The 24132-nt window shown below is 55.6% G+C and overlaps 1 protein-coding gene across 1 annotated transcript; it reads left to right on the top strand.

Moving 5' to 3' along the window:
• Nucleotides 1–11571: 11571 nt before the first annotated feature.
• Nucleotides 11572–23732, top strand: HRH2 (histamine receptor H2). Its single transcript, XM_082771908.1, has 4 exons — nt 11572–11686; nt 16616–18126; nt 21175–21335; nt 22895–23732. The coding sequence occupies exons 2-3, from the start codon at nt 17015–17017 to the stop codon at nt 21191–21193; spliced, it is 1131 nt and encodes a 376-aa protein (XP_082628034.1). The 5' UTR covers nt 11572–11686; nt 16616–17014; the 3' UTR covers nt 21194–21335; nt 22895–23732.
• Nucleotides 23733–24132: the final 400 nt, after the last annotated feature.

The raw sequence follows: 24132 nt of genomic DNA, 5'->3' as shown, positions 1-24132 counted from the left end.
CCGTACTCCAAAGTGTAGGAGAAGAGCCAGAATTAGGCTCCTCAACCCAAGGAACAGCAGAACCCCACAGCTCTGCTGCCTCGGTCTCTGCGAAGGCTTCACAACCCACCTCACTACAGCACAGCCAACAGCATTTTCCACAGTGCTGCAGGAGCCTGCTTACACACAGAAAAAAAAGACATCTTTAAGCAGAGGATATGGACAAGAAATGAAGCACACGAATCTCAGAGGCAAGGGCTGGAGGGCAGCTGGTGGCACATTTTGGGGGATGTGACCTCAGATCTTGGGCAGGGGGATCCCAGGGCTCCTGTGCCCAGGCCCCACAGCTGCGGGTGGATGGGGAATAGGTGGTGGGTGGTGGTGGGCCCCAAACACCCCCCTCTGCAGGCATCCTCCGTGTCTTCAGGGCCAGCATCTTCAGCACAAAGAAAGCAGCTTAAAAATCTTGTGTGTCACAAGGCAGCTTAAAGTCTTGACGTGCAAGTCCCTTCTCAAGGTTTAAAAAAAAAAAAAAAAAAAAAAAAAGGAATAAAAAATCTACAACAACAAAGCAAGCTACAACAAAGCTTTTTCTTTAAGGTGAACTCCTTCTTCAAACCCTTTTATCACAGTTTCTTTCAGCCAAGGAGGGGGGTAGATTGCATGACTTTAAGGACACAACTTGACGGTTTTCTCGCAGCCAGGAAAGGTCCCAGCAGCAAGGATGAATTGCTCTTCAAAGCTGCATTTTCATTCTACCTCTAGCCTGTCAACTTCCCCAACTATCCTTATTCCCAGCACCCCATCACCAAGATGAACATCTCACCTGCACCTCAACTCAGTCCAGGCAGAAGCAGATGGCTGGCCTGAGAAATTCCTCCCTGACCCACTGGGAAAAAATAAATAAAAATAAAAAATTAGAAAATTGCAGCTGGGATTCTTGACTGTCTCCCCAAGTAGCATTAATCCACCTCACCTTCCTCAGCTCCACCAGGAAATAGCTGCAAGGAAGAGGCGGAGGAGGAAGGAGAACCACTTAGGAAGCATCAGCTGCAGCCTAATTAGAGCTATTAGCAAGCTTTTAGTGGTGTATATTAGCCCTTCCTAACATTGCTGAATGAAGCAATCCTGACATCAGCCTTCTGGCTTGAAAAAGCAGTGCTCCAGCTCAAGGAAAGGAAGTGTCTGGAAAGGTCAGGTTGGTTATAATCACAGCTGCAGCCCTGCTAGCCGTCTCTGAGCTTGTTTTGAGTATATGGAAACCAGTCCCAGATAGGGGGATGCACTCTGCGTGGGACTGGAAGCAGATCAAGCAGTCAGAGCAGGACTTGAGAGTCCCTCCCTATGGACTGTGTCCCTCTGAGCTGCAGCTTCAGCGTCTTTTACTCATTGTGAGTCGATGGCTTCACATTGCCTTCAATTTTCTGAGAGCCTGAAGCTGCAGGGAAGGGGGAGTTTTGCTCCCAGCTGCATGGCAGAAAACCATGCCACCATCCTGGGGGGGGTCATTCGGGCACTACCACCCCATCTGCATTTCTCCCTGCACCCCCGACCCTTGGGGCTCACCAGGGAACCCTCTATGCACATAGAGCAGGCGATCACCACCCACCTGCCCCAACGATCAGGGTGACAGGCACTCAGGGGACAAGGCAACAAGCCCCCAGGCTGGCTCGGGACAAACTGGCCATGAGGCTGGCAGGATGAAAATAAGATTTACATCTCCTGATGCATAAAGAGTTTATCATTCACTGCTGCTGGATGTCTTCAGCCTGTGAAGAGTTTGCCTAACACAACATATTTCTTAAATAACATGTCATGCCTTTCAGAGGACGTGCAGCCAAAAACTGCAGCCAAAAAACTCAAACAGGGCTAATCTTTCTGGAGCCACTTAGAGTACCATATTTCAAGGGTATTTATCACACAGAAGAGACATTTAAAAATATACAAGTGTATGTACTAAACCGCGGCTTCTGCTGACATCAAACACCCGCTACCTGGGAAGGAGCAGGGAGAAGAAACCTTTGTGATTTAACAAACTCTTAGAAATTACTCAAAGCGGAGCAAATTTGCGTGGAAGGAGCCTAGCTATGGGCTTGTAATGGTGAGTGCAGCAGGGCCAAAACCACACAATCAGCCACGATAAATCAAAGCAGTTGGCAAATTCAGAGCACCACCAGCCAAAGAAAACACGGAATTACTCTTTGCCAGGTACAAACGCAGCTAGGTGAGATCTTTCATATCTCTGTGCCAGACAAGCTGCCCTGCTTTTGTGGTCTAGCTGCCACAGTTCACAATCTGTACAGCAATTTCCTTTTCAGATAAGCAGAAGCAGATCTCTGCCATCTCAGTGGATGGGGATGCCTGAGGTGCCACAGATGGAAGAAGCCCAACAGATAGTTTTGACTTTAACTTATGCATCCGAGAGCCCGCTCGGTACCTAAAAAGCCGAGCAGCGCTCTGAACCTGACTCACCCTAGGCCTGTTTAACACCCAGCTGCTGCAGGCACGGTGTTGGAGAGGCAGAGACAGATCTTTCAGAGTTTGTGGTTACAAAGAAACACAGCCTGTCTGCTCCTGCAATTGCTTTGTCGAGCAGTGATGGAGGATGCTACCTCTGAGACGCAGCTGATGTGACCACTGGCTCTGTGGTTTGTTGGCTGAGTCGCACATTAGCCACCCAAAAATAACAAAACCTGCAACGGTATCAGCACAATTTCCTCTCTTGACAAGCAAAGTCTCTATACCCTGAAGGTGTTACTGCAACCACAAACACCTACAAACATCAGCATCAGCAGCTCTTTTGGAAGACACAAGGCGATGAAAAGAAACTTTAATTTCACCCTGTTTAAATCTCAGGCTCCTGACTCCAAAAAACAGTCACACTCAGCAGAGACAGCCCACATCCAAGCTTTGCTCTCACCATCTGCATTTCTTTACACATCCCCCAGCCTCCCAGGTGCCATTAGATGTCTGGCCACGGTGCTGGAAGGTGGATCCAAGTGGCAGAAGCAGCCCCAGCCCATGCCCAGGGGAGGGAGAAGCTGCTGCTGTGCTCCCAACCCACGGCACTTCTGCTGATGCATCTTAGGCACCTTGTCAGGGAGATACTGTGTTCTCCTCCCCAGAGATTCTGGGGAGGATGAGCCACCAGGAAGGAAAGCGAGTTGTCCGTGAGGAAATCCTGGCCCTCTTCGTCCCATCCAGCCCCAGCCCCAGCAGAGGGGCCCAGCTCTGCAGGGAAACACACCTTGGGCTCAGGGGTCCCTGCAGGTGTCGGCGTGAAAAGTGAATGAGGAAAGCATTCAGCACAGAAAAGTAACGGTTCCTTTGGGATCTTCCCAGTTTATAAGCAATTACAGCGAGCAGCTAAATAGAAGCGTATGGCATCCTCTGGAGTAAAGCCCCATAGCTCCCAGAAGCAGTAAGTGATGTAAAGCCGTGCTGGCATGGGAGGCTGCATATGATCTTGTGGTGTGCATGTGTCAGGACATCTGCTTCTGCAACCTCGTGCAGCTAAAGCTACCTCTGCATTCACCTGCGGCTGCTGAGGAGGGTGTAATGCGGAGAAACTTGCACCTCACGCAGGGAATTCCGCTGCTTCATGCCAATTACAGCCAATTCAGGATTTCAGCAACTATTTATCACTGGGGCTCCCTGCTAACTGTTACCACGTCAGTGAGGAGCTAGTCGAAATGAGTTTCCAAATTAGCACCTCTACGTTTGTTCCTTTCATGTTTGCTTCCCTTTATGAGGAATGTCAGCAAATCACAGGATCCCACTCAGGGTAAATTACCTGGGGATTTTCCGCATGAGCGTTCCGCTGAGCTGCATAGGCGGCACGGCAGCGAGCTCATTATGCTGTTCGCAGTGCCTAAGGCAACATGGGGAAGGAGCACAGCCACTTCCAAAGCATGATCAAGTTGGAAAGATGCTTAAAACATCTTGTGAGAATGGGTGAGACTTCCTTGTGCAGCCCAGAGTGTACCCAGGCCAAGTAGCGAGCTGCCAGCCCCAGCACAATGATCCCTCCCCAGTTTATCATTACTGAGTGAGAGAGGACATCAGGGGCTGCTCGCTTTCTGCCTGAGTTTATTCTCTGAGATGAGATCTTTTCTCGCTGGTGGAAAGCAGACTGGGGTGAATTTTCCTTAGAACCAGAGAAATAACAGGTCTTGACTCCATGGATTTCTGGCAACAGTTAAGCCTTGGAAAAACAGTTGTGTTGGCAGAAAAGTGAAAGACTCCCATATGCTGGAGACCATGGATATTTCTCCAAATCCCAAGCAGATGGAGAACATTTCCTACACCGCGGTGCTACTCAGCAATGGCTGCTCCAGCATCCCTGCACTGAGTCAGAGCAGCAAGGGCCTGGGGGTCAGGCAGCGGACTTGAAGACATTGTAGGATGTCAGTCCTCCCTGCAGAGCTGGGGGAACAGAAGGGCCGGAGGGGACATGCTGAGGACCAGGGGCACCATCGCATTAGGGTGGCACCAGTCACATCTTTGTCATGCAGCAGTGTGGTGGTATTTTAAAGCTGAGCTATGAAGGATGAGGGCTGCCTGGGGAGCTGAGACACAACACAGAGACACAAGGCAGAAGCACCAGAAGTAGACATTTGCTCCAGATGACACAGGCTGAAATGAAATTCTCCGTGGTAATGGCTTTCCTGATGGCCAAAACGGAGCCGGCGGTGGGGACAGCAGTGGGATGGCGCTGGCTGTAGGATGGTGCTGCTGGAGGGGCTCTGCAGCCTGGCCCTTCCCAGGCACTGGGGCCAGGAGACACCACCCCAGAGAGCCCTCTCCAGCCTGGTCTCTATTTCTTCAGGGGTGAAGGCCCCAAAACCCCATAGCACATCACTATCCAAACCCAGCTGCCAGAGGGCAAAGGACAAGCGTCCCCTCACGCAGCCACAGCCGGACCTGTTTGCTCTCACTGCAGAAGGGGACACTGCAGCACTGCTGCTCCCTGCTTCACATCTACCCAGCAAGAGTCCTTAGAGAAAACCCTGGTGCTCTGGGCATTAACAGGAAACTGTCCTCTGGCCTCAGAGCGATGATCCTCAGCGATACACTAATGAACTCTGTAGAACACAGCTCCAAATCCCAGGGTTGGCCTGTCCAAAACTCTGTTCAGGGAGTTTGGGGCTTTTTTTAATTATTATTTTATTTTATTATTTATTTATTTTAGCACGTGGCCAAAGAAAACCATGCTGTCCAGCTGCCTTCAGCCTCGCATTACCATTTCTTCCCTAACTGATCTTCTAGAAGCTACATGCCCTGAATCCTGCACAACTCCCATGCTCTCTCTCTACCTTACAAGATGGCCAAGGCTATTTTCATGCTAGATTAGAAACCAGGGAGCATGAGGAGGGACTGGTAATGTTTCTGTCTGCTTCCCCCTTTGACATGACAGCAAGATAAAGCTCGCGGAAGGACCAGAGCAGAATGGCTGCCAAGCATCACTCCATACATGGTGCCTCCCCAGGAGAAGAAAATGAGATAAAAATAGGCCACTGGGACCATCTCTCATCCTGATCCTTGGGAGCAAGGAACTTCCTTCCTTGTGGTCTTGCTTCTGCTCCCACGCCACTGCTCGACCCCCCGCCCCTGCCCAGCGCCGTGCTGCGGGCTCTGCCTCAAAGGTCTGCAGCCCCAAGTACACAAACAGATGGACAGCAGGTTGGGGACTTGCACACAGAGGTGGCCTGGAGCTTCCTGTACTGGTTTCACACCTTTGATCTCTGGAACATGTATTTCAAGCCCAGGAAAGGCTTTTGTGCTGGCCAAGGAAATAACTACATAAAAGGATGGAGAGGGCTGATAAAGGAGGGGGTAAAAGGATTGTGCTGTAAAGGAAAAAGGCAGCCTACCCTATGGATTGAAACGCCCAAGACATGAAGTGAGAACTGGCAAAGGTCAGGCTGAATTGGGTCTTGCAGAGAACGCCAAGAAAAATAGCAAGAGAAGTTTTAGCCATATACATCAGAGGAAGGAAAGAAAGAAGAAATGGAGCTGCTGCACAGACAGGATGGGGCATAGATTAAAGGTGGTCTGAGCATGATTCAAAACTAATGCCTGCTCTTCCTAACATCCTGTGGGTGTGCAGAGGGCGTGAGGATAAGAGGAGTGAGGAGATGGGGGTGGAAATATCAGGTTTTCTGGGACCCGGAGTCAGAGGGCAGTGAGTGCAGGCCAGAGGCCGCGGCCTGCGGCAGGTTTTCATGAACAATGCCTTCAGCGTATGTGTGAGTGCTGACTCTCCTTCCCTAACTGCAGCACTCGACTTGCCATCTGATTTCTAGACATTTCCAGGAAAATCTTCATCTCTGCTGAGCAGAACATCAAGCCTGCTACGTGCCTAATCAACTGTGCTAATCAAATGCTGCCACGCGGACTCAGCGCACGCAGCCCCCCTCGCTGACATCAGAACCCCCCTGCACACCCGAGCAGTGGCATGGTTTTGCTGATTTGCAGCCATTTACCCTTGAATTTGCCCTCCTGCTGCCAAGAGGCCTGCACCCCACAGCAGCAGTGGCCCTGCTGCCCCCCGGGCCCCTCTAGCTTCAGGGCCAGCCAGGAAGGACCCAGCGCTGGCGGGGCTCAGCCTGCAGAAGGGGCCGCAGGGGAGTGCTGGAACCAGCGCAGCTCTAATTCAATTTCTACCCATTTTCCCTTTTGCCTTCACTTCATTACAGATTATTATTTTTTAAACTGAAGCAAACAGAGTCGATTCTGTTTCCAATTGAATTGCCCGGGGGCTGGCTCCTCTCCTCCAGCCAGCTGATGCGATCTCTGCAGCAAGCTCCTTCCTGAGAGACCTGCAGCCAGAGGGCACGGTGCCTCATTTTGGGAGAGTTCCTCGTCCTGTAAGGACAGCAGCACCTCATTTCCAGTCAGTGGCTATTCCTTACAGCATTTAGACTTCTATTCACGGACTTAAAGTAATCCCCAGCCTGAACTGGGACAAAAAGTTGGGATATTTTGCAGGTGAGGCATTCAGAGCAATGACAAGAAAGGTTCTCAGTTCCATTTCCAGCTTAATCTACAGACCAACCTACTTGCTATGCTGCACGAATGATAAGCACAAATTTCTAAATAAGTTGTTTCAAAGAAAAAAAAAAAAAAAAAAAAAAAGAACCATTCTCCTTTGAAAAGTGTCAATGTGAGACTTCACAAAGATTTCTAAATATAGCTACTTCAAAAGAACGAGTGCAATAAGGAGACCGGTCAAAACCTATCCTTCGCTGCACAGGCTGTCGGATTTTGGAGAACACATGGTGTCTGCTGGGAAGATGCTGAGCTGGAAGCAGGTCCCTGTGTGACCCCAGCCCCACCAGCTGCCACCAGTCCCATGCAGGGGCTGCACCAATCCCAGAGCCACCAGCTTGCCCCAACCATCACATCCCTCTTCCACCTTCTTCCCCATCACCTCGCGCTTTGGGGCTGCTGTGGGGCAAGCATAGCTCAGTGCCGTGCAAGGGAAAGGAAAGGTCTCAGCCCAGAAATCCAGGACAGTCCTGCCTTTTCTGAGCAAGTCCAGCTGAATTTCGATGAAAGATTTTTCAAACCTATTCTAATGATTTGAAATATTCCTGAGCACTCTTTGCACGCTCCAGCCAGGTTTCAGGGGGAGCATGCTCTTCTGAGAGCACTGTTTCCTATTTTTGTCAGCACACTGAACATAGCCTCTAAATTAAAATCTTCTATTTCCAGTCTATTTCGATCAACTCCACTTCCTTCAGTTTAAAAGATACAATAAGAATAGACGAGCTCTTGCAAATTAAAAGCCTCTCTTGCTTAACAAATTGTCTCTCCGCAATAATTAATTGTCTGGAGAGAGATTCCAGCCCTAGGTTTTTGGCCTCATTCCAGGCTGTGTAAAGGAAAAAAAAAAAAAAAAAAAAAAAAAAAAGTACATAATTTGGAAACGTGCTGCCTCTTGGCCCCGGCGATGCCCACCCTGTGCATGGTGGGGTCTGACCCCTCCACCCATCCCTGGCACAGCGGTGTCCCCACCAGTGTGTCTGTCACCAGATGAGCGTGCCAGGCACACCTCAGCACCCATTTCTGCTCCACCCCAACGCAATCCCTGGCAGGCAGCAGATCGCTCACCCCGAGCCATTTCGGCCGCTCCCACGGTGGTGGCTGTCAGCAACCGGTGGCGTGCACGGGCTGGGTGCACCCAGAGCGATACACAGGCAATGCCAGGTGTTGCGGCTCCAGGCAGGCTTTGGGACTTCATCCAACTTAAACTTCCTTGAGAAATTCCTTCCAGCACGTGATGGTCCTTATGATGAGTAAGCTTAAATTAATCTTTGGTTTTGCAACCTAAGCTCTTGGCTGCTTTTCCTCCCGGAGGTAGGCAGACCTGGAAATAGAGGTAGGTTGTGGTGTCTGGTCCTGCAAAACTCTGTCAGACTTTTCTCAGGGGACACATCCTCCAGGCCCTGCACACCCTGTGTGCCCCTCACCCACGGAGCACTTCAGCCACGGAAGTCTCCATCAAGAGGAAGTCCTCCTGCACCCAGGAGATGAGGAGGACGCCCCTATCAGCCAAGATCAACCCTCAGGAAGCCCTACCTGCATCAGAAGACATTCATACGTGGGTCAGGGCAGAAAAATCCCCTGCTTCTTTACCCTCTCCCACACGCAGCAGCAGCTCCATCGCCAGCCACGGAGCAGCATAAGCAGGCTGCCACAGCCCCTGTTGTCACCCAGTCCCCTGCAGCAGGGTGTGAATTGAGGACCCTCCTTGGCCTGTGGAGATGCTGGAAAATGTGAGCCCTCAGCCACCTGCAGGATGCTTAATACTAGTGGGAAGCCAGCTAGCACGCTCCAGTCCTCGTTAGAGCTGGGAGGGTTTTGTATTAAACAAATAGACCAGAAAACTGGAAATAAACCTCTAACATCCCCTCTCTGCACTAAGAAGCTATAGAAATATGGCACAGACAGTGTCTGTAGTCTGACACCATCTCGCAGCAGATGGGATCCTGCTAAGTCTGATTGGGATCGCCAGTGACACACCCAGGAGGGTGGGAAAGGTTTGAGCACCCTTCTCTTCTCCAGTCCCGGTATGACAAAGGTGCCTGGGGACAGAGATGTTCCTGGAACAGCCAGAATTAGTGGCAACCCGTGTATATAGCTTCAAGTAGGTTATTCCCAGCAGGATGTTGCTCTAGAGCTGGGTCACCGTGGGGCAGGGCTGTGTCTCCAGCACGGGTCCCTCCCACGCTGGCCAGGCCCTGGTGCCCAACTCCCTGCCGCTGTTCTGCGCCTCCTCCCCTTGCAGCGACCATTCCCATAAGCGTGCTTCAGCTTCCACAGCCCCAAGCAGGAAAATCTATTGTAGTTAACCTTTTTGTCCATGGCAGGATTTTACTGGAATATATTTTGGGGAAAAAACAAGCTAAGTAATTAATAAAACCCACTTTAGCACATCTGGGAAATCCCTGACTTTTAGCTTCACTGCATGTTCTGAGGGTCTGAGTGGACTACTGCCCTCTCCCATCCACCCACGGAGAGCAGCTCCTATGTCTGGGTCAGGATCTTTCTACAGATTTTGGTTAGGAAACAGCTCAACACAAGTCCCACCTCGCCAGCGCAGGCTCTCCCAGCAGTATCGGGATCCCACTGGGACTCCCCCGGCCCCTATCGAGCTGACCTGCTACGGTGGTCCCCCACATCTGCTGCCTCCCTCCGGGCACAACTCCTCCACAAAGGCTTTCTAGGAGCTCTCATTTGCCAAATCTTGCATCCCTGTTCCAGAAGTCCCAGACTTTCCCTGGCTTTTCTTGCATTTTCCCAGCATCCCAGCTCCCAGCATTGCCGTCACATTTAATAAACTGCTGTTTAAACATGCACGGGATGCCAGAAAACCTTTTCATTTCCTGACCCATTACTCACACCACAGCTCTGCACAGCCCATTTGGGGCTCTCAGTCCCAGTCCATGAGTTTCTCCGACGTCTGCGTGCTCTTGGCAAGCCCCGGTGTCACCAGCAGCACGGCGGTGATGGCTCAGATGTCCCTGCCAGCACCTTGCACACAGCCCCCGCTGCAGCCCATGGGGTGACGGAGCTGCAGGAGGCTTTGGATTCTCCCGGCTCCCCGAGGAAAGACGGAGCACACCCAGCTCCCAGCTCATGTGGCTTTCCTGCTCCCCAGGCAGCAGGGACTTTGCGCTGGGAGGGATCAGGGTGAGGGAGTTGGGGGACCCTGGCCCAATAGCCAGAGCCCTTTATTCCCACAAAGCACTTCACAGCCTGAGACTTCCAGACCAAAAAAAAAAAAAATCCTTCCTAGAGCACAGCCAAAGGATAGAAGTCAATACCCTAGTGACTTTGGCTGAGGAACATTCCTCAGCGGATTTTAATCTTGTTTTGCCGGAGGGTTCCCTCCGTACCACGCAGCAGCTGCTCTGCGTCCCTGCTGAACCACAGCACTGCCACTCAGCAGGAGAACTGGAGCTCCAGCAGACCCCCGGCTTATTAAAGATAGATCCGTGCTTGGGACTGCAGAGGTAAACACATCAAAGGTGTTTTGCTGTGTGTGCCAGGGCGGCTGGTGTCCCTCTTTGGCTGGGGTTGAGGCAGGGACGTTTTTGGCACTGGGGCATCGCAGCCTGGCTGGTGGAGGAGACAGATCCAACTCTGCCTAAGCTGGGGATCCTAGGGCCTCATCCTGCCTTCAGTGAGACACGTCAGTCCCTGGCTATTTGCTGTGGGCACAGAAGTGTCCGGCATTGCTCACCCCAGCCATGTGGAGCCATCGGGATGGCCAGGCTTGGCCAGAGCTCTTCTGCCAGCCCAGCCCTAGGGCAAGAGCTAAAAGGGGAAGTAGCTCCTTGCACAGCTGTCCCAGCAGTTAATATTTGCACAAGGCTTTAAAACCCATAGAAGAAACATATGAGAAGCAGGAAAGGCTGCCACTGCCTGTTTGTCACTTGGCATGCCCCCCACAGCCCTCCGAGTGGCACATGCAGGGGACAGTTTCCACCAGTTTGGTGCAGCCCCGAGGGCAGCACCCAGCCGGGAGCATCCCTGCTGCTGGCCACACTCTTGGAGCCTCTGTCAGGCACTGGCAGGGCAGCATGGGCTCCTCCTGCTGCTTCAACTCTGCAGATTTCTGCCCCTTTTTCCTTTTCTTTTCCCCATGCAACCAGAATGCCTTGACACCCCTGACGCCCCTCAGCCAGAGAGCCCTGCAGCCTCTGAAGCACCTCAGACACCCAAGCTTCAGGCTTGGATGCGTTTGGGGGCTCACACTAAACACAAAAACAGCTCTACGCTAAGACCCACAACATCAGACCTCCAGCAGCAAGCAAGCTCCTGTCTGCAATGGGGAGCAGCTCAAGGGGCTGCTCGAGGGACATCAGCAGGCACCCAGTGCCTTGCTGGGCCTGGCACGGCTCAGGGGAGCCCCACACACTGCGTGCCCGCAACACGACTCCTTTCAGCATTTCAAATTTTGCCGGATGATAACCTCGACGTCTGAGTTCAAGGCTGTGATCCCACCCCCTTGTGATCTGACTCATGTTGCAGTCAGCGCGCTGCCTGGATATTGGTAGGCGAGGAGGAGGAGGGAGGGCAGCAGGCAGCCCCAGCTCGCACACGCGCTGCTCCCTGCACAAACCAAGCCACGCACGCCGGGGGAAACTTGGGGCTCCCACCTGCTCCAGGGGCTGCGGGAAACCGGCGCCGTTCCCAGGTAAAGCTTTGCCTGCTTCTTTTTCCTCTTGGTTGTTAGCTGGTGAATGGCTTTCTAGGTGAGAACTCGGAGGGGTCGGTGGGTCGGGATGTGCTGGGCACCCCCTGCTTGGCTCAGAGCGTGAGGGCGGTGCCGCTCCTCACCTTCGTGCTGTCCCCTCACACTGCCCCGAGCAGAGGGCAGTTTGGGGACTTCCGCTGGTGGGGACCAACAAAACAAAAACTATCGGGCATTGATAGTTTTTGTTCTTGATAGTTCTTTAGTTCTTGATAGTTCAAGACCTCTTGAAGAGAGGGGTCTTGGGTGCAGCATTCCTGGGGTGCAGAGGCAGCGCCCTGCCCGGCAGGAGTGAAGCATCTCGCCCCAGAAACCTCCCCACAAGGTTTGCTCCTAAACCAACTTCTTGCACCTAAGCCAGTCCTTCCAGTGTCTCCACTGGTATCTGGGACTGGTCACCAGGCACAGGAGGGGGGTGTTGTCCTCAGGACTCCAACCCAGCCGTGGGTTTGGGGCAGCAGGCTGGATGTGGGATCTGTGCCATGACTCGTGCAGCTAGAAGCACATCCAGGAGCCCGGCACCCTTGTTTTCAGTTTCACCTCTCTCCTGCAGTCACCACAGAGCAAACTTCTCAAGCGCTGCCTGCTCTCTGCCCATTTCCGCATAACCCTTGGTGCTCTCTGCATTCAGAGGGCCCAAACACCCTCGCCCACAGATCCCCTGCCCTCCGGGGGGGACAGGACAGAGGGCTGGGAGCGTGGTGGGGAGGGGGATCGTGTCCTGCCTCCCCAGCCCCTCTGCTCACACCGTAGGCAGCAAGTTCTGCTGTGCATCAGTCAGGTTTCAGGCTGGGACGGGGTAGAGAGAGCAACAGGCAGCAGAGGGAACTGAGGAGCAGGGATAAAAGTGCTGGGGGTGCTGCCAGGTGGGACCCCCCTGCCTGTCCCCCAGCCCCAGGGGTGCAGAGGGGCTGGAAAAGGACCCAGCCACAGCTGGCATGTGCCCATCAGAGCGTGGGTGCACAGAGGGCAGGGGGAGATGGAGATAAGGGGGCCAGGGATGTTCCAGGGGTAAAACCACAAGTGTGGGCGTTGGGAGGAGCACAGCCCTTCCAAAAGGGTGCTCTGACAAACCAGAAACAACCCCACACCCTCAGTGAGCCCCCGCAGACAGCATGACAAGCTGGCTTCCGCGGCACCCTCACCTCGCCTTCGAGCCACGCTTCTGGGGAATTTGGGTTTTCCCTGTCTTTGAGACAGGTTCATGGCTCCGGCACAGGGTGGGAACAGCCCTTTGGCAGCTCCCAGCCCTGCCTGCTCCCCACCACCAAACCTCAAACATCCTCCTTAACCCAGCAGAAATCCCCCCCGCCCTGCCATGCAGCCCTGCCAGAAGCACCTCTCAGTGTACCCAGCTGTTTAATCTCTTGATTAAACACTCGAGCACCATTCTGGAAAAAGTCATGATGCCATGCTGCGAGCTCCGTGGGGCCGGGGAATTTGCTTTGCTCCTAAGTGACTTGTGCCAGCGCCCTGCTCGGACACACACCAACAGAAGGCAGGGACTTTTCGGGTCTGAGGGACCTGGAAACGCTCCCCACAACAGGCTGCCATGCCCAGGCACTCGCCAAGCACTCCCTCCTGCCCATCTATCTGCTTTCAACCTAAGCTTTTAACAGATTTGCAATGAACCTTTTAAGGCAGAAGTAGAACCACATGAATGGAGAGCAGCAAACATATTACCGATGCTGTCCCATTAGCCTCACTGCAAAAGCGCACAGAGAGCTGGAACAAACAGCGCCAAAGGAAGGGCTGCTGAGATGAATGGCAGGGGGAGCAGAGGAAGGGAAAGTGCAAGAGAAATTTCCCATAGATAAATCACAGCCTCCTCCCCGGAGGAGATAGTTTATATTTTAAATGCAGTGGGTCAGTCGTACATGGGCTTCCACAGAGCACAAAATAACCCTTCGGGCAGGAGGCAGGAATTACTACCAGGACTGTGAGGAGGTTAAACTGGCTAATGGGGAAGGCGGTAGGACGTCGCAACAGGAGGATCAGTAGTGCTCTGGGGAAGGCTGTTAATAGAGTTCCTTAAACATTAGTCTAGAGATGGAATTTATTTAATGGTTATCCTTAGTGGTCTTGGCTCAGAAAATGGAAGCCCTTCAAGAAAATGCACTAGTGAGATGCCTGGGAGAACTTTTGAACCAGGCAGGGGACTTGAAGTGCTGCAGGAGAAGAACCAAAGGACCCAAAGATCAACAGAAACAAAATGGGCTGGCACAAATTCATACACTTAGGGACTGTGAGCAGCCAAAATAGCACAGGAGAAGTACCAGGCTTTTAGGGAACCCTAGGATGTCTGTAGGAAAACGGCTGCAGCCTGACCAGGTCTCGCAGCAGCGATAGCATCCATCAGAGCCCCAGCACCGCTGGGAAAGGCACTACAGGGACAACCAGCAGCGATGCCTTACTCTGCTCCCTCGCTGGCTGGAGGGAGATTTTTGTCCACGAGCACATCCAGGCTGTGCTAATGGAGACAGTCAGGTAGGTGTAAAACCTGCCGATGAGACAGGGCCGGCAGGGTGTGATTTATGCAGCCCATTGCTAGAAGGGCTGCCATGGGAAACGGCTGCCCTGGGCGTACATCGAGGAGGACATAAATTCACCCTGCTGAAATACAACGGGAACCGAGGACCCGCATGTTGGATGAAGCTGAGCAGACAGAGTGGCAGAGGGACAGTGCTGCAGGAGAGCAACCCGAGCTGGGTGCTTCACCCTGGGCATTGTGCACCTCTCCCACCCCCTTCCCCAGCTCAGGTTTTGCCTTTCGAGCACCGTGCCAGGACCCAGCCCATGGTGCTGCATCCTGCATCCGCCCCACGAGTCCTGCCCCAGCCCGTGGAGGAGCAAAGGCTCCTGGCAGCTCCGTGGGGATGCTCCACCCCGTGGCTCAGCAGCTCCATATCACACTTGGAAATGCTTCCTACTCCCTGCCCAAGAAAAATAAAGTGTCTGCTTCTCACCCCGAGCTAATCAGAGAAGCAATAAGAAACAAAACTGTCAGTGACCCGGTCTGCAGGATCAGCAGCGCTGCCTGTACGAGGGGATTTGAAACACAGGGGAAGGAGCAGACCATGCCATGAGGGTCTCGGCAGCATAACCAGGCTCCCTGGCCCACAGTCGGGGTGACCCTAGCCACCAGGCAGGCTCACCACGGTGGGTGCTGAGCCCCCTGCACAGCCCCCGTGAGCCGGCAGCAGGAGCAGGCTGTTGGTGTGCGGTGGAGCAGCCACGGAGGAGGCTGCGATCCACCCACGGCATTTTCTAAGCGTGCTACTCCCCCTATAATTTATCCTGCCATTTCCAGCGCGTTAGGAGTAATGAAAAAACATCCCTTTCTCTTGGAAATACCCTTCTCCGCGAACAACCTGTTCTCCTGGCTGCCAGCAGCAAGCCGGCAGCGCTCGGCTCGTTCCCCGCTCCCTTTGTGCGCGAACAAAGAGCTTGCTGCGGAGAGAGCCCGCGCTGCAGGGAGGCAAGGAAACGCTCTGCACGCCGCCACCACGGCTGAAAGCACCGCATCCAGCTCCCAGCGGGCTTCACCCCAGCACCCAAATTCCCAAGACCCCCCCATCTGGCACCAGGCTCGCTCCATGCAGCAGGAGGCATCCCACGGGCCGGTTCATCACTTCACACTCACTCCTAGTTCCCTTCGAAGCAGCAGGGCTGCAGGTGTCACCTCCGATCCCCACGTGGCTCCCGGCAATCAGCACTTATTTACCCTGGCACTCGCTCCCAGATGCTCCCTGCCTTGGCTCGCTTGCCTTTAACCTTGAGTCAAAGGCACACATCAATTGAAGAGCAGCCCAGCCCGCTCCGTGCCATTATCTTTTTCTTGACAAGTGAGCATGTTATAATCTCACCGGCGGCCTCTCCCAGGACCTCCTCTCTCCTGGAGTCTCTTCACTTTGCCCCATCTCTGCACCCTGCAGAGAACCAGCCCCTTCCTCCCCAGCCTGCTCCCAGCCCCTCTTGCTGATCCCTGCAGTGTTTTGTTTTTTCCTCTGAGCCCCTTCCTGACACTCTCGCTGCTTGCCATCAGCAAAGAGCCAGGAGCCCTGTGAACCTATAGCGACAAGGTCCTGGAGAGCACCCTAACGGGTTGCTGAAAGCCCTCGTGCAGGTTAGAGGGGTTTGTTGTGTGCTTTCTGCCCTTGGAGAAAAAAAAAAAAAATAGCTTTTCATTATTTATATCCAGGCAGAAAGTAATCATAAAAAGCAAACCTGCAAGGGCTGCTCCCCACTCTGAACCCCTGCCCCACAGCAGGAACTTCATCCAAGCACGCCCTGAAGCTCTTGGCTGCTTTCAGCCACCGTTAGGAGCAGCTGATGGAGCTGGCAGAGCCTCACCAGCCAGCTCCTGTCCGGGTGTCAGATCGCTCAGAGGGGCTCCCTGCTCCCCCCAGGACCCCAAATGGAGAGAGCAGGGATCTGTGCTCCGGGATGCTCGAGTCAGCACAGCTGCTGACAGCAGGGACCAGCACGAGGCACGGGACACTTCAAAGCCCAGTTACAGGCACAGATCAGCTGTGGAGCTTCATAAACCATGCAGCAATGACTAATTTTACTAGGTTGCATAATTGAAGCGTGCTGCTTTCTCAGGAAAACTCTTTCCTCTGTTCTTCCTGGCCCCCTTTTTACCACCAGCCTGTAGGGACTCATTTCCTCAGAAACCCCTGTCCTTTGCTCACCATCGCTACGCTACGTGGGTGCCCCAGGGCTGGGCAGCATCCCCAGCTGCCAAGGGATTCTCTGGTTCAGGTCTAAATGGTCTGAAATGCCCAGGGAGGCACAGATGCCCTATTTCTGGAGGGGCTGGTGATGGGAATCTCAAGGGACCATTGCCCTTACTTGATGCTTTCTTTGCAGGTTGTCCTCAAGAAGTAGTGAAGCTCTGTCCCTGCAGAGCACTGCCAGCCACCATCTCCAGCCCGAGCACACAATGAGGCAGGTGTGAGACCCGATGGGACACAACCTCACCGAGGAGAGGTGAAGAAGGCAGCTGAGACCCACCAGCAGCTGCTGCAGGGGATCAGCTCCAGCACCAGATGAGCCACTTGGCAGCAGCAAGTCGCAGGGCCATGGCTTTCCTAGACAACACTCCCAGCAGACAAGGCTGAACACATGAAGATGACTGCAGTGTTCTCCGAGTCACTGCAGGCCCAAAATTGGCTTGGAAAAGGGCTCTAGGGCTGCCTGGTAGAGGCTCACTCCAAGCACCCGCAGAACCAGGTGAGAGCAGGACCGCTCCATCCATGCGACCGCACCATGGATCCGTGTAACAACGTCACAGACGCTACAAAACCCATGAGCTTCCCCCTGCAGCTGCTGGTCGGCTCCTTCCTCACCATCCTCATCGTGTTCACCCTCTGCGGCAACATCGTCGTCTGCCTGGCCGTCACCCTGGACCGCCGGCTCCGCAGCCTGACCAACTGCATCATCGTCTCCTTGGCCATCACCGACCTGCTGCTGGCCCTCCTGGTGCTGCCCTTCTCCGCCTTCTACGAGCTCACCCACGAGTGGCCCTTCGGCAGCACCCTGTGCAACATCTACTCCAGCCTGGACGTCATGCTGTGCACGGCCTCCATCCTCAACCTCTTCATGATCAGCCTGGACCGCTACTTCGCCGTCACCACCCCGCTGCGCTACAGGCAGGTGGTCACCCCCTCCCGGGTGGCCGTGGGCTTGGTCATCATCTGGGCGGTTTCCTTGATGGTCTCCTTCCTGCCCATCCACCTGGGCTGGAACACCAACGGGACAGCCGTGCAGAACACCACCCCCAACTGCACCAAAACGTGCGATCTGGAGGTTAACCCCATCTACGGGCTGGTGGACGCCCTGCTCACCTTCTACATCCCTCTGGTCATCATGTGCGTCACCTACTACCGGATATTCAAGATAGCGAGGGAGCAAGCCAAGAGGATTAACCACACGTGGTGCTGCAGCAGCAACAGCCCCATGCCACCCATGGTGAAGGAGCACAAAGCCACCGTGACGCTGGCGGTGGTGCTGGGCGCCTTCGTGGTGTGCTGGTTCCCCTATTTCACCGTGTTCACGTACCGAGGGGTGTGGGGGAACAACAGCGTCAAAGGAGCACCCATGTCCATCGTCCTCTGGCTGGGCTACGCCAACTCGGCGCTGAACCCCATCCTCTACGGCACGCTCAACAGGGATTTTCGGGTGGCCTACCAGCACTTGCTGCACTGCTGGAGGACGGGGGGAGCCAGGAGCTCCTGCCTGTCACCCCCCCAGAAGGGGCGGCCCAGGGGCAGGAACTGCAGGCAGGGCCCCAACAGGCAGGAGGGGCAGGAGGGGAAAAGCCTGAAGCTGGAGATCAGGAACGGGAAGGGGACCTCGCTGGTTGACGGAGCCCTCCAGAGGTAAGAGCCTTCTCACCCACAGCACCCTGGTGGTCGGTCCGTCCCTGGGAGGAGGGCAGGGGTAGGGACCTCATTTTCTAGACCTTCATTTAGCCTGCAAGTCATTAAGCACCGAGCTGGATGCCCCAGCGACAGGTCCTTGCCCAGGCACCCCTTGCTCTTTACAACCCAGCACCAGTGGGGGCCCTGCCTCCATCTGTGCTGGTGGCCCAGGTTCAGCTACGCCAGGTGGCTGGGCACCACCATGATCACAAAGCATCCCTGGCTTCTCTGGGTAATGGGGACCACTTTGCCATCAGAATTTGCTAACAAACACACCACGGGGGTGTAGCTGTTATTTACAGCTGCTCCCAGGAGCTGGCCATGCCCTGCTCTCTGGGGGCAGGCGGCTGGCACGACCATGGGCACTGGGGAAATGTCGCTGCCTGTCACAGCGGGGACAAGGGGGTGTTGTCCCCAGGGCGCAGAGTGTCAGGGCACCTGTGGTCACGCTGCGAGTCCCTGCAGGAGCGGAGCTCTGGGTCCCCATCCTGGCTCTGCGGGTTCCCCTCTCGGCTCCAACACGCGCCCCAGCGTCACGGCTCTGGGTCAGCATCAGCAGCGAGCTCAGCCAACAGCAAGTTCCATTCCCATCTCTGGAAAGAAGCAAGAATAACCAAAATTAGGTTGGCAACGGTTTTAGGAATGCAAACAACCACCCAAAACTGAAGCCAAAAATTCACCCATAACCACCCTGAGCCCAACAACCCTGGGGCACATCCTGGTAGGGTACAGTCAAGGAGAAGACAGGCTTGATGTGGGTGTGCTCCGTGGTATCCCACATCCCCAAGGGGTCAGCCTGCACCTCCTTCACCTCCCCTGAGCATAAGGAGAGCAGGGACATGTGCTGTCTGCTGCCATGCAAGCTGCTGCTCCCAGGTTTTAATCTAACCTCTAGGCAGTGCCTGATAATTCCCCGATAGCCCAGAAACTTTCCATCCTGCAGATAAGCTCTCCTTTCATTCCCTGTCCTCAACATGCCCGCAGAGAAGCTGTGCTCGTGCACGTGCCCTTGGTTCTGTCCCCAAAACGGGCTCTGAAGCCATGGGAAGGAGAACGTGGGGAGGTGAGGCAGAGGACAAAGCCACACAAGAGGCTCAGCCCCCATCACACTTCCCTGCATGCTCAGGCAGGGCTTGACCAGAGGCAGAGGAAGCTGCCCCAGGAGACACAGCAGGACGGAGGAGCCAGAACAAATGCAAACTGCAACTCTTCTTCACTTTCCAAGTCAATAATAAAGAGTGGAGAGGGACAACATTTAGCAAACACGGTTGCAGGTGTATATCAAAACATGCACCTGGCGTGGTAGCGGTGTTTCTGCAGACGCACCAAAAGGGCTGTGCTGTTTACACAAACAAAAGCGCAGCTCCCAGACAAACTGGGAGCTCGTGCACTGGGGCTCTGCGAGAGGAGGACCTTGATAAGCCACAGGGAGACAGAAGAGTGCAGGGAAAGCAATTAGCAAGAGGAACAACCATCCGGGGGGGTTCATCCTGGCAGGACCCCGGCCCACCAAGTGCAGGGGCACCTCGGTGCTCAGCAGATGTGCTGAACTGATGCAGATGATGCAGCACTGCCCCGGGAGCAGGTAATTGTGGAAGGAGAGCTGTGCTGCTCCGGCACAGCACCAGCTGGGGTTTTAGCTATTAACTGAGCATCTCTTGCAATGCAAAACACCAGCTGGTTCCTGCTCAGGAGTCATGGCCAGAAACCCAAGGGGACACCAGAGGACACCTCCAGCAGCCCAGACGGGGTCAGGGCAGCCCCAGAGAGGGCTGGGTCAGGCCCCATGACTTGCTCAGTGGTGCAGATCAGGCCCTTTCCTAACGCTCAAGTAGATCTGAATGAGACCCATGAGAAAGAGCACCTCCCGTCCCCTTCCAGTGGGACAAGGAGATCTCTTTCCCATCTGGGCTTGCTCCCAGGGGAGCAGGACTTCGAGGGAAGCGGGTGAGTGGCAGCCAACGCTGCAGCAGTGCTCACAAGCAAGACCCAGGCACTGCAGCAAAGGGAGGGGGGAGACCCAAGCCCAGGGATATTTCTTGACCTTTCTAAATCCAGAAAGCTCTTTCCCATACTACGCAGCACCACTGCTGTGGTTTCTGCTCGCAATCAGATAAAAGGTAGCTCGAGGGCTGAATGATCGGTTATTGCTTTTACTTTCTCTATTGCTTTTACTCATCTGCCTGGAAGTGATGCACCAAGGGCTGCGTGGGGCCCTCCAGCCTGTTCCCCAAAAGCCAGCACCACCAACACCGGGTGCTCACCCCGCTGCTGGCAGGCAGCCGGGGTCCACCAGGGCTACCTGGTGGCCGCAGGAGCTCCTGGAGCAGCCAATTTCACCCCAAGCTCAAACCAATCTGGCTCCTCTCCTCTAGAGACATTAAGAGAGAAGGCCAACGTGAATCATTTCACAGCCCCATGAACCTCTCCAGATGAGAGCAGAGCTCAGAACGGCCACATGTGGTTATTCAGAGCAGAGGATTTTGAAATGCTGCCCTTCATAACAAAGTCCTTTCCTGTTATGAGGCACAAAGAAGAGACCAGCGAACAATAGTGGGTATCCTGGAGAAACACAGGCGGTCTCAGGGGTGTCAGGAACAGGGACGGGGACCGGCCCCAGCGCTTCCCTGGAAAACAAGAGGCCCCAGGCACAGCACAGCCACTGGCACAGGAGAAGTTTCTGTAGGTTGCGACCAGGTAGGGTGGAGCATGCAGGGCTGAGAGGGAACACAGCTGCTTCCCACTGTTCACTGACCAGGGAAGGAACTCACGTAAACCCAGTAAAGGAAAGCAGAGGAGCCAGTTCCATGGAAAAGGACCTGTCCCGGCCACCACGTCCTGCCCCGGGCTGCCCTTTCCAGGGGCAGAGCAGGACAGATCCCAGGCAGGCAGCGCCTGGTGGGCGTGCAGCAAAATCAGGAGCACTTCGGCTCATCCAGGCTGGCACTGACCCATCTGTTCTCCCTCTGTTCTTTGTGTCTTCATGTGCAATTTCAACCTTTCCAGTGCCAAAGCCTTGCCGTGAGTCTCAGCCAGCCTGCTGCCCTCAGACACACGTCTCCCAGCCTCTGCTCCTGGCTGCCCTCCTCCAGCATTCTGCAAGGCTGAAAGGACAAAGCTGGACTGTCCTCAGGGAGAGACTCGACGGCAGAGGCGAGGGCTATAGGGTGAGTACGGGGCTGGGGGTTCTGGAAGGGGCACACACTGCATTTTTTCAGGTCCAGGCATCCCACCCTGACGGCATGTGGGGCAGAGAGGGGCAACACCAGAGCCCACTTAGGAGCAGCGTTTGCTCCCAAGCCCAGGGGAGGTGGCCAGCGCTGTCCCTACCTCATCCCCCAGGTACCCTGGAGGTGTGGGGGCACAGAGCCATCCCATAACACCCTCAGGCTGCCAGTTTCCCTGCCGGCTGCTGGGGAGCTGCCTCCGTGTGCTGCAGAGGCAGCTGCGCCCAGGCTGCAGGCTTCCAGCACGCTTCATTTTCATGCAAGCCTGCACCAGCGCCGCACAAATCACAGGCAGCTTTTGCAGGGACTCCGACCAGGCCCCCGAGGCAGGGAGCTGCTGCCAGGCATTGCCACTTTCCCCAGCAGTGCCAAGCTGGAGGACGTGGTCATTCGCCACCACGCGTGGGGATGCCTCCGAGCTGCCCAGAACCACTTGGCGCAGCCCTTCTCGGGAAGGGCCAGGCAAGGACACCCCGACCTTCACACGCTCCCTCAAACACTGCGTGCTGATAACGTGGGTTCTCCTGTATTGACTGAGCCCTGGGGGCAAAAAGTAAATCACCTGCACGCTGCAGGCTGGGTGAGCACGTCTCAGAGAACTACTGATCCAAGCCAAGGGCATGCTGATGACCCCGTGCATGGGTCTCCACGGGGGTGGGGGTTCCTGGGTGTGATGTTGGGATGCCAGCATGGCTCAGCAGCAGGTCGCAGCTCCCCAGGGTCACATCACCGCTGTCCCCAGCCCAAAAGCAGGGAGCAGTGTGAGCCTTGCGTCAGCAGGGGCAGAGGGAAAACCAATTCCTGTTTTACTGCTTCATGCTTTCCCTCCGTGCCACACACACCTTCCGAAAGTGAACGACGTTCACTTTCCATGAGGCAGAGGCAAAACACCAGCTTCCCCCAAGACATCACCAGCCCAATCAGCAGAGTGAAGCAATGTCAATCTAGGGAGAGGTTTGCAGATCTGAGGTCCTGGCGTGACCACAGATTTCCTCTCAGTGACACAGGGGTGGAGACAGGAAACATCACCCCATGCTGGGGACACATCGGAAAGGGTCCCCAGCAGGACCCACATGAAACCCCACAGCACCCACCTGCACCATCAGGGACAGGCAGCAGCCAGGAGCAGAGCACCGCTCACACTAGGGGACACCTTCAGGGTCACTTTGACCCAGTTATTTGCAGAGGTGACGATCCAGCCACTGCTGGCTGGCCGTTGCAGAGGGGAAGAGCAGGCAGAGAAAGCCACGAAGCAAAGCTCTGCTACTCAGCAGGGTGTCAAACGAGGTGACCTGGGCAACGGGAGCCTGCTGAGCCCTGCCCCACCAGCAGCACTCGCTGTACACAGCGCTGAGAGCATCCTCACAGCACCACGCCGCGTCCCTCCCAGCCGCACAGCGTGCTTAATGCAGCCCCCCTTAGGCTGGGGAGCAGGAAAATGGAACAAGGGAACCACCCGCACCCTGCACGTCCTCTGAACCCCCTCTGTTCCCCTGCAGGATCCCTGTGCTGGCACGTGGCACTCGCTCCCTCCCCAAACACTACCGAGGAGGCCTCTGCCTGCCCCAGTTTCTTCCCAGGAGGACGGTGTGCTTGAAGAGCCACGAGAAGAGCTGCAGAAGAGCCTCTCCCTGCACCGGTAGGGCCAGGACACCTCCAGCGTGGAGCCCCCCACCAGCAGGCAGCAGTGCCTGAGAGCCAGCACGTTCCCCCAGCAGGGCCGGCACGGAGAGGGGAGGGCACAGGGTGGGGAAAAGGGGTTTGGGCCACAGCCTTGGTGCCCTAAGGGCCACGTCCATCCCTCAGAGGGGTGGGTGACATGGCAGAAGGGCCACGGTGGTGGCTGCTGACAGCCAGGAGCACGGGACACCCAGACCCACAGCATCCTCGCGGGGTCAAACTGGAGTCCCACCTCGGGGGGAGGTTTTGGCGTTGTCGGGGCCATCACCGCTCCCCCTGCCAGCTTCACGTCCCCAGCCCCACCACAGGGAGAGGGGTCCCGGAGCCCCCTGTGCCACGGGGAGCAGCCGAGCAGCCGGGCTCCGTCCCCAGGCTCGGCGCTCCCCAATAGCTCAACACTAAGACTGCGAAGCCAGGATGTCTGCGACTGAGCCTGGGCAGAAGTCAGCGGTATAAAAACCTATTTAACTCGGAGGGAAAGTGAGATGGTTGATTTCTTCGGGCCAGAAGAGCCTCTCCACCCCCCGGCACCCCCCTGTCCCATCCATCCCCATCCCTCCGCCGGGCACACGCAGCACCGGGAGGGCAGCACCGGGAGGATGATCCCGGCTGGTCCCAGAGCCGGTGGGAAGGGAGGGGGACGGAGGGGGCCCGGCCCGCCGGGGGCGGTGCTGCAGCTCCGGGGCCCCCCCCCCCGTCGCGCCCCGGGGACCGGACCCGGCGGCAGCGCAGGCTCGGAGCTCCCCCTGCTTGCGGCCGGGGGCAGCCCGGCCCCGCTCCCGGCCGGGCCCCGGAGCTTATCCGGGGGGGTCCCGGGTCGGGCTGAAGCCCCCCAGCCTCTCAGACCCCCAACCCTGCTGGGGATGTTGCACCTCGATCCCCCTGCGAGACCAGCGCCCACCTCCCCCTTGCGCCTTTGCAATTAGCAAGCGGCTTGCAGAGAGCAAGGAGGGCTCGGGGAAGGGCTGCAGCCCCCCCAGCACCCAGCCCAGCCCGGCTCAGAGGGGTCCTGGGGGCGCTGAGCCCCACCAGGGTGGTGGCACCGTGCAGGGAAAAA

This window comes from Aythya marila (genome assembly GCF_965140915.1).
Source record: "Aythya marila genome assembly, chromosome: 14".
Classification (NCBI taxonomy): domain Eukaryota; kingdom Metazoa; phylum Chordata; class Aves; order Anseriformes; family Anatidae; genus Aythya; species Aythya marila.
This window is presented reverse-complemented; position numbering and strand designations above follow the sequence as displayed.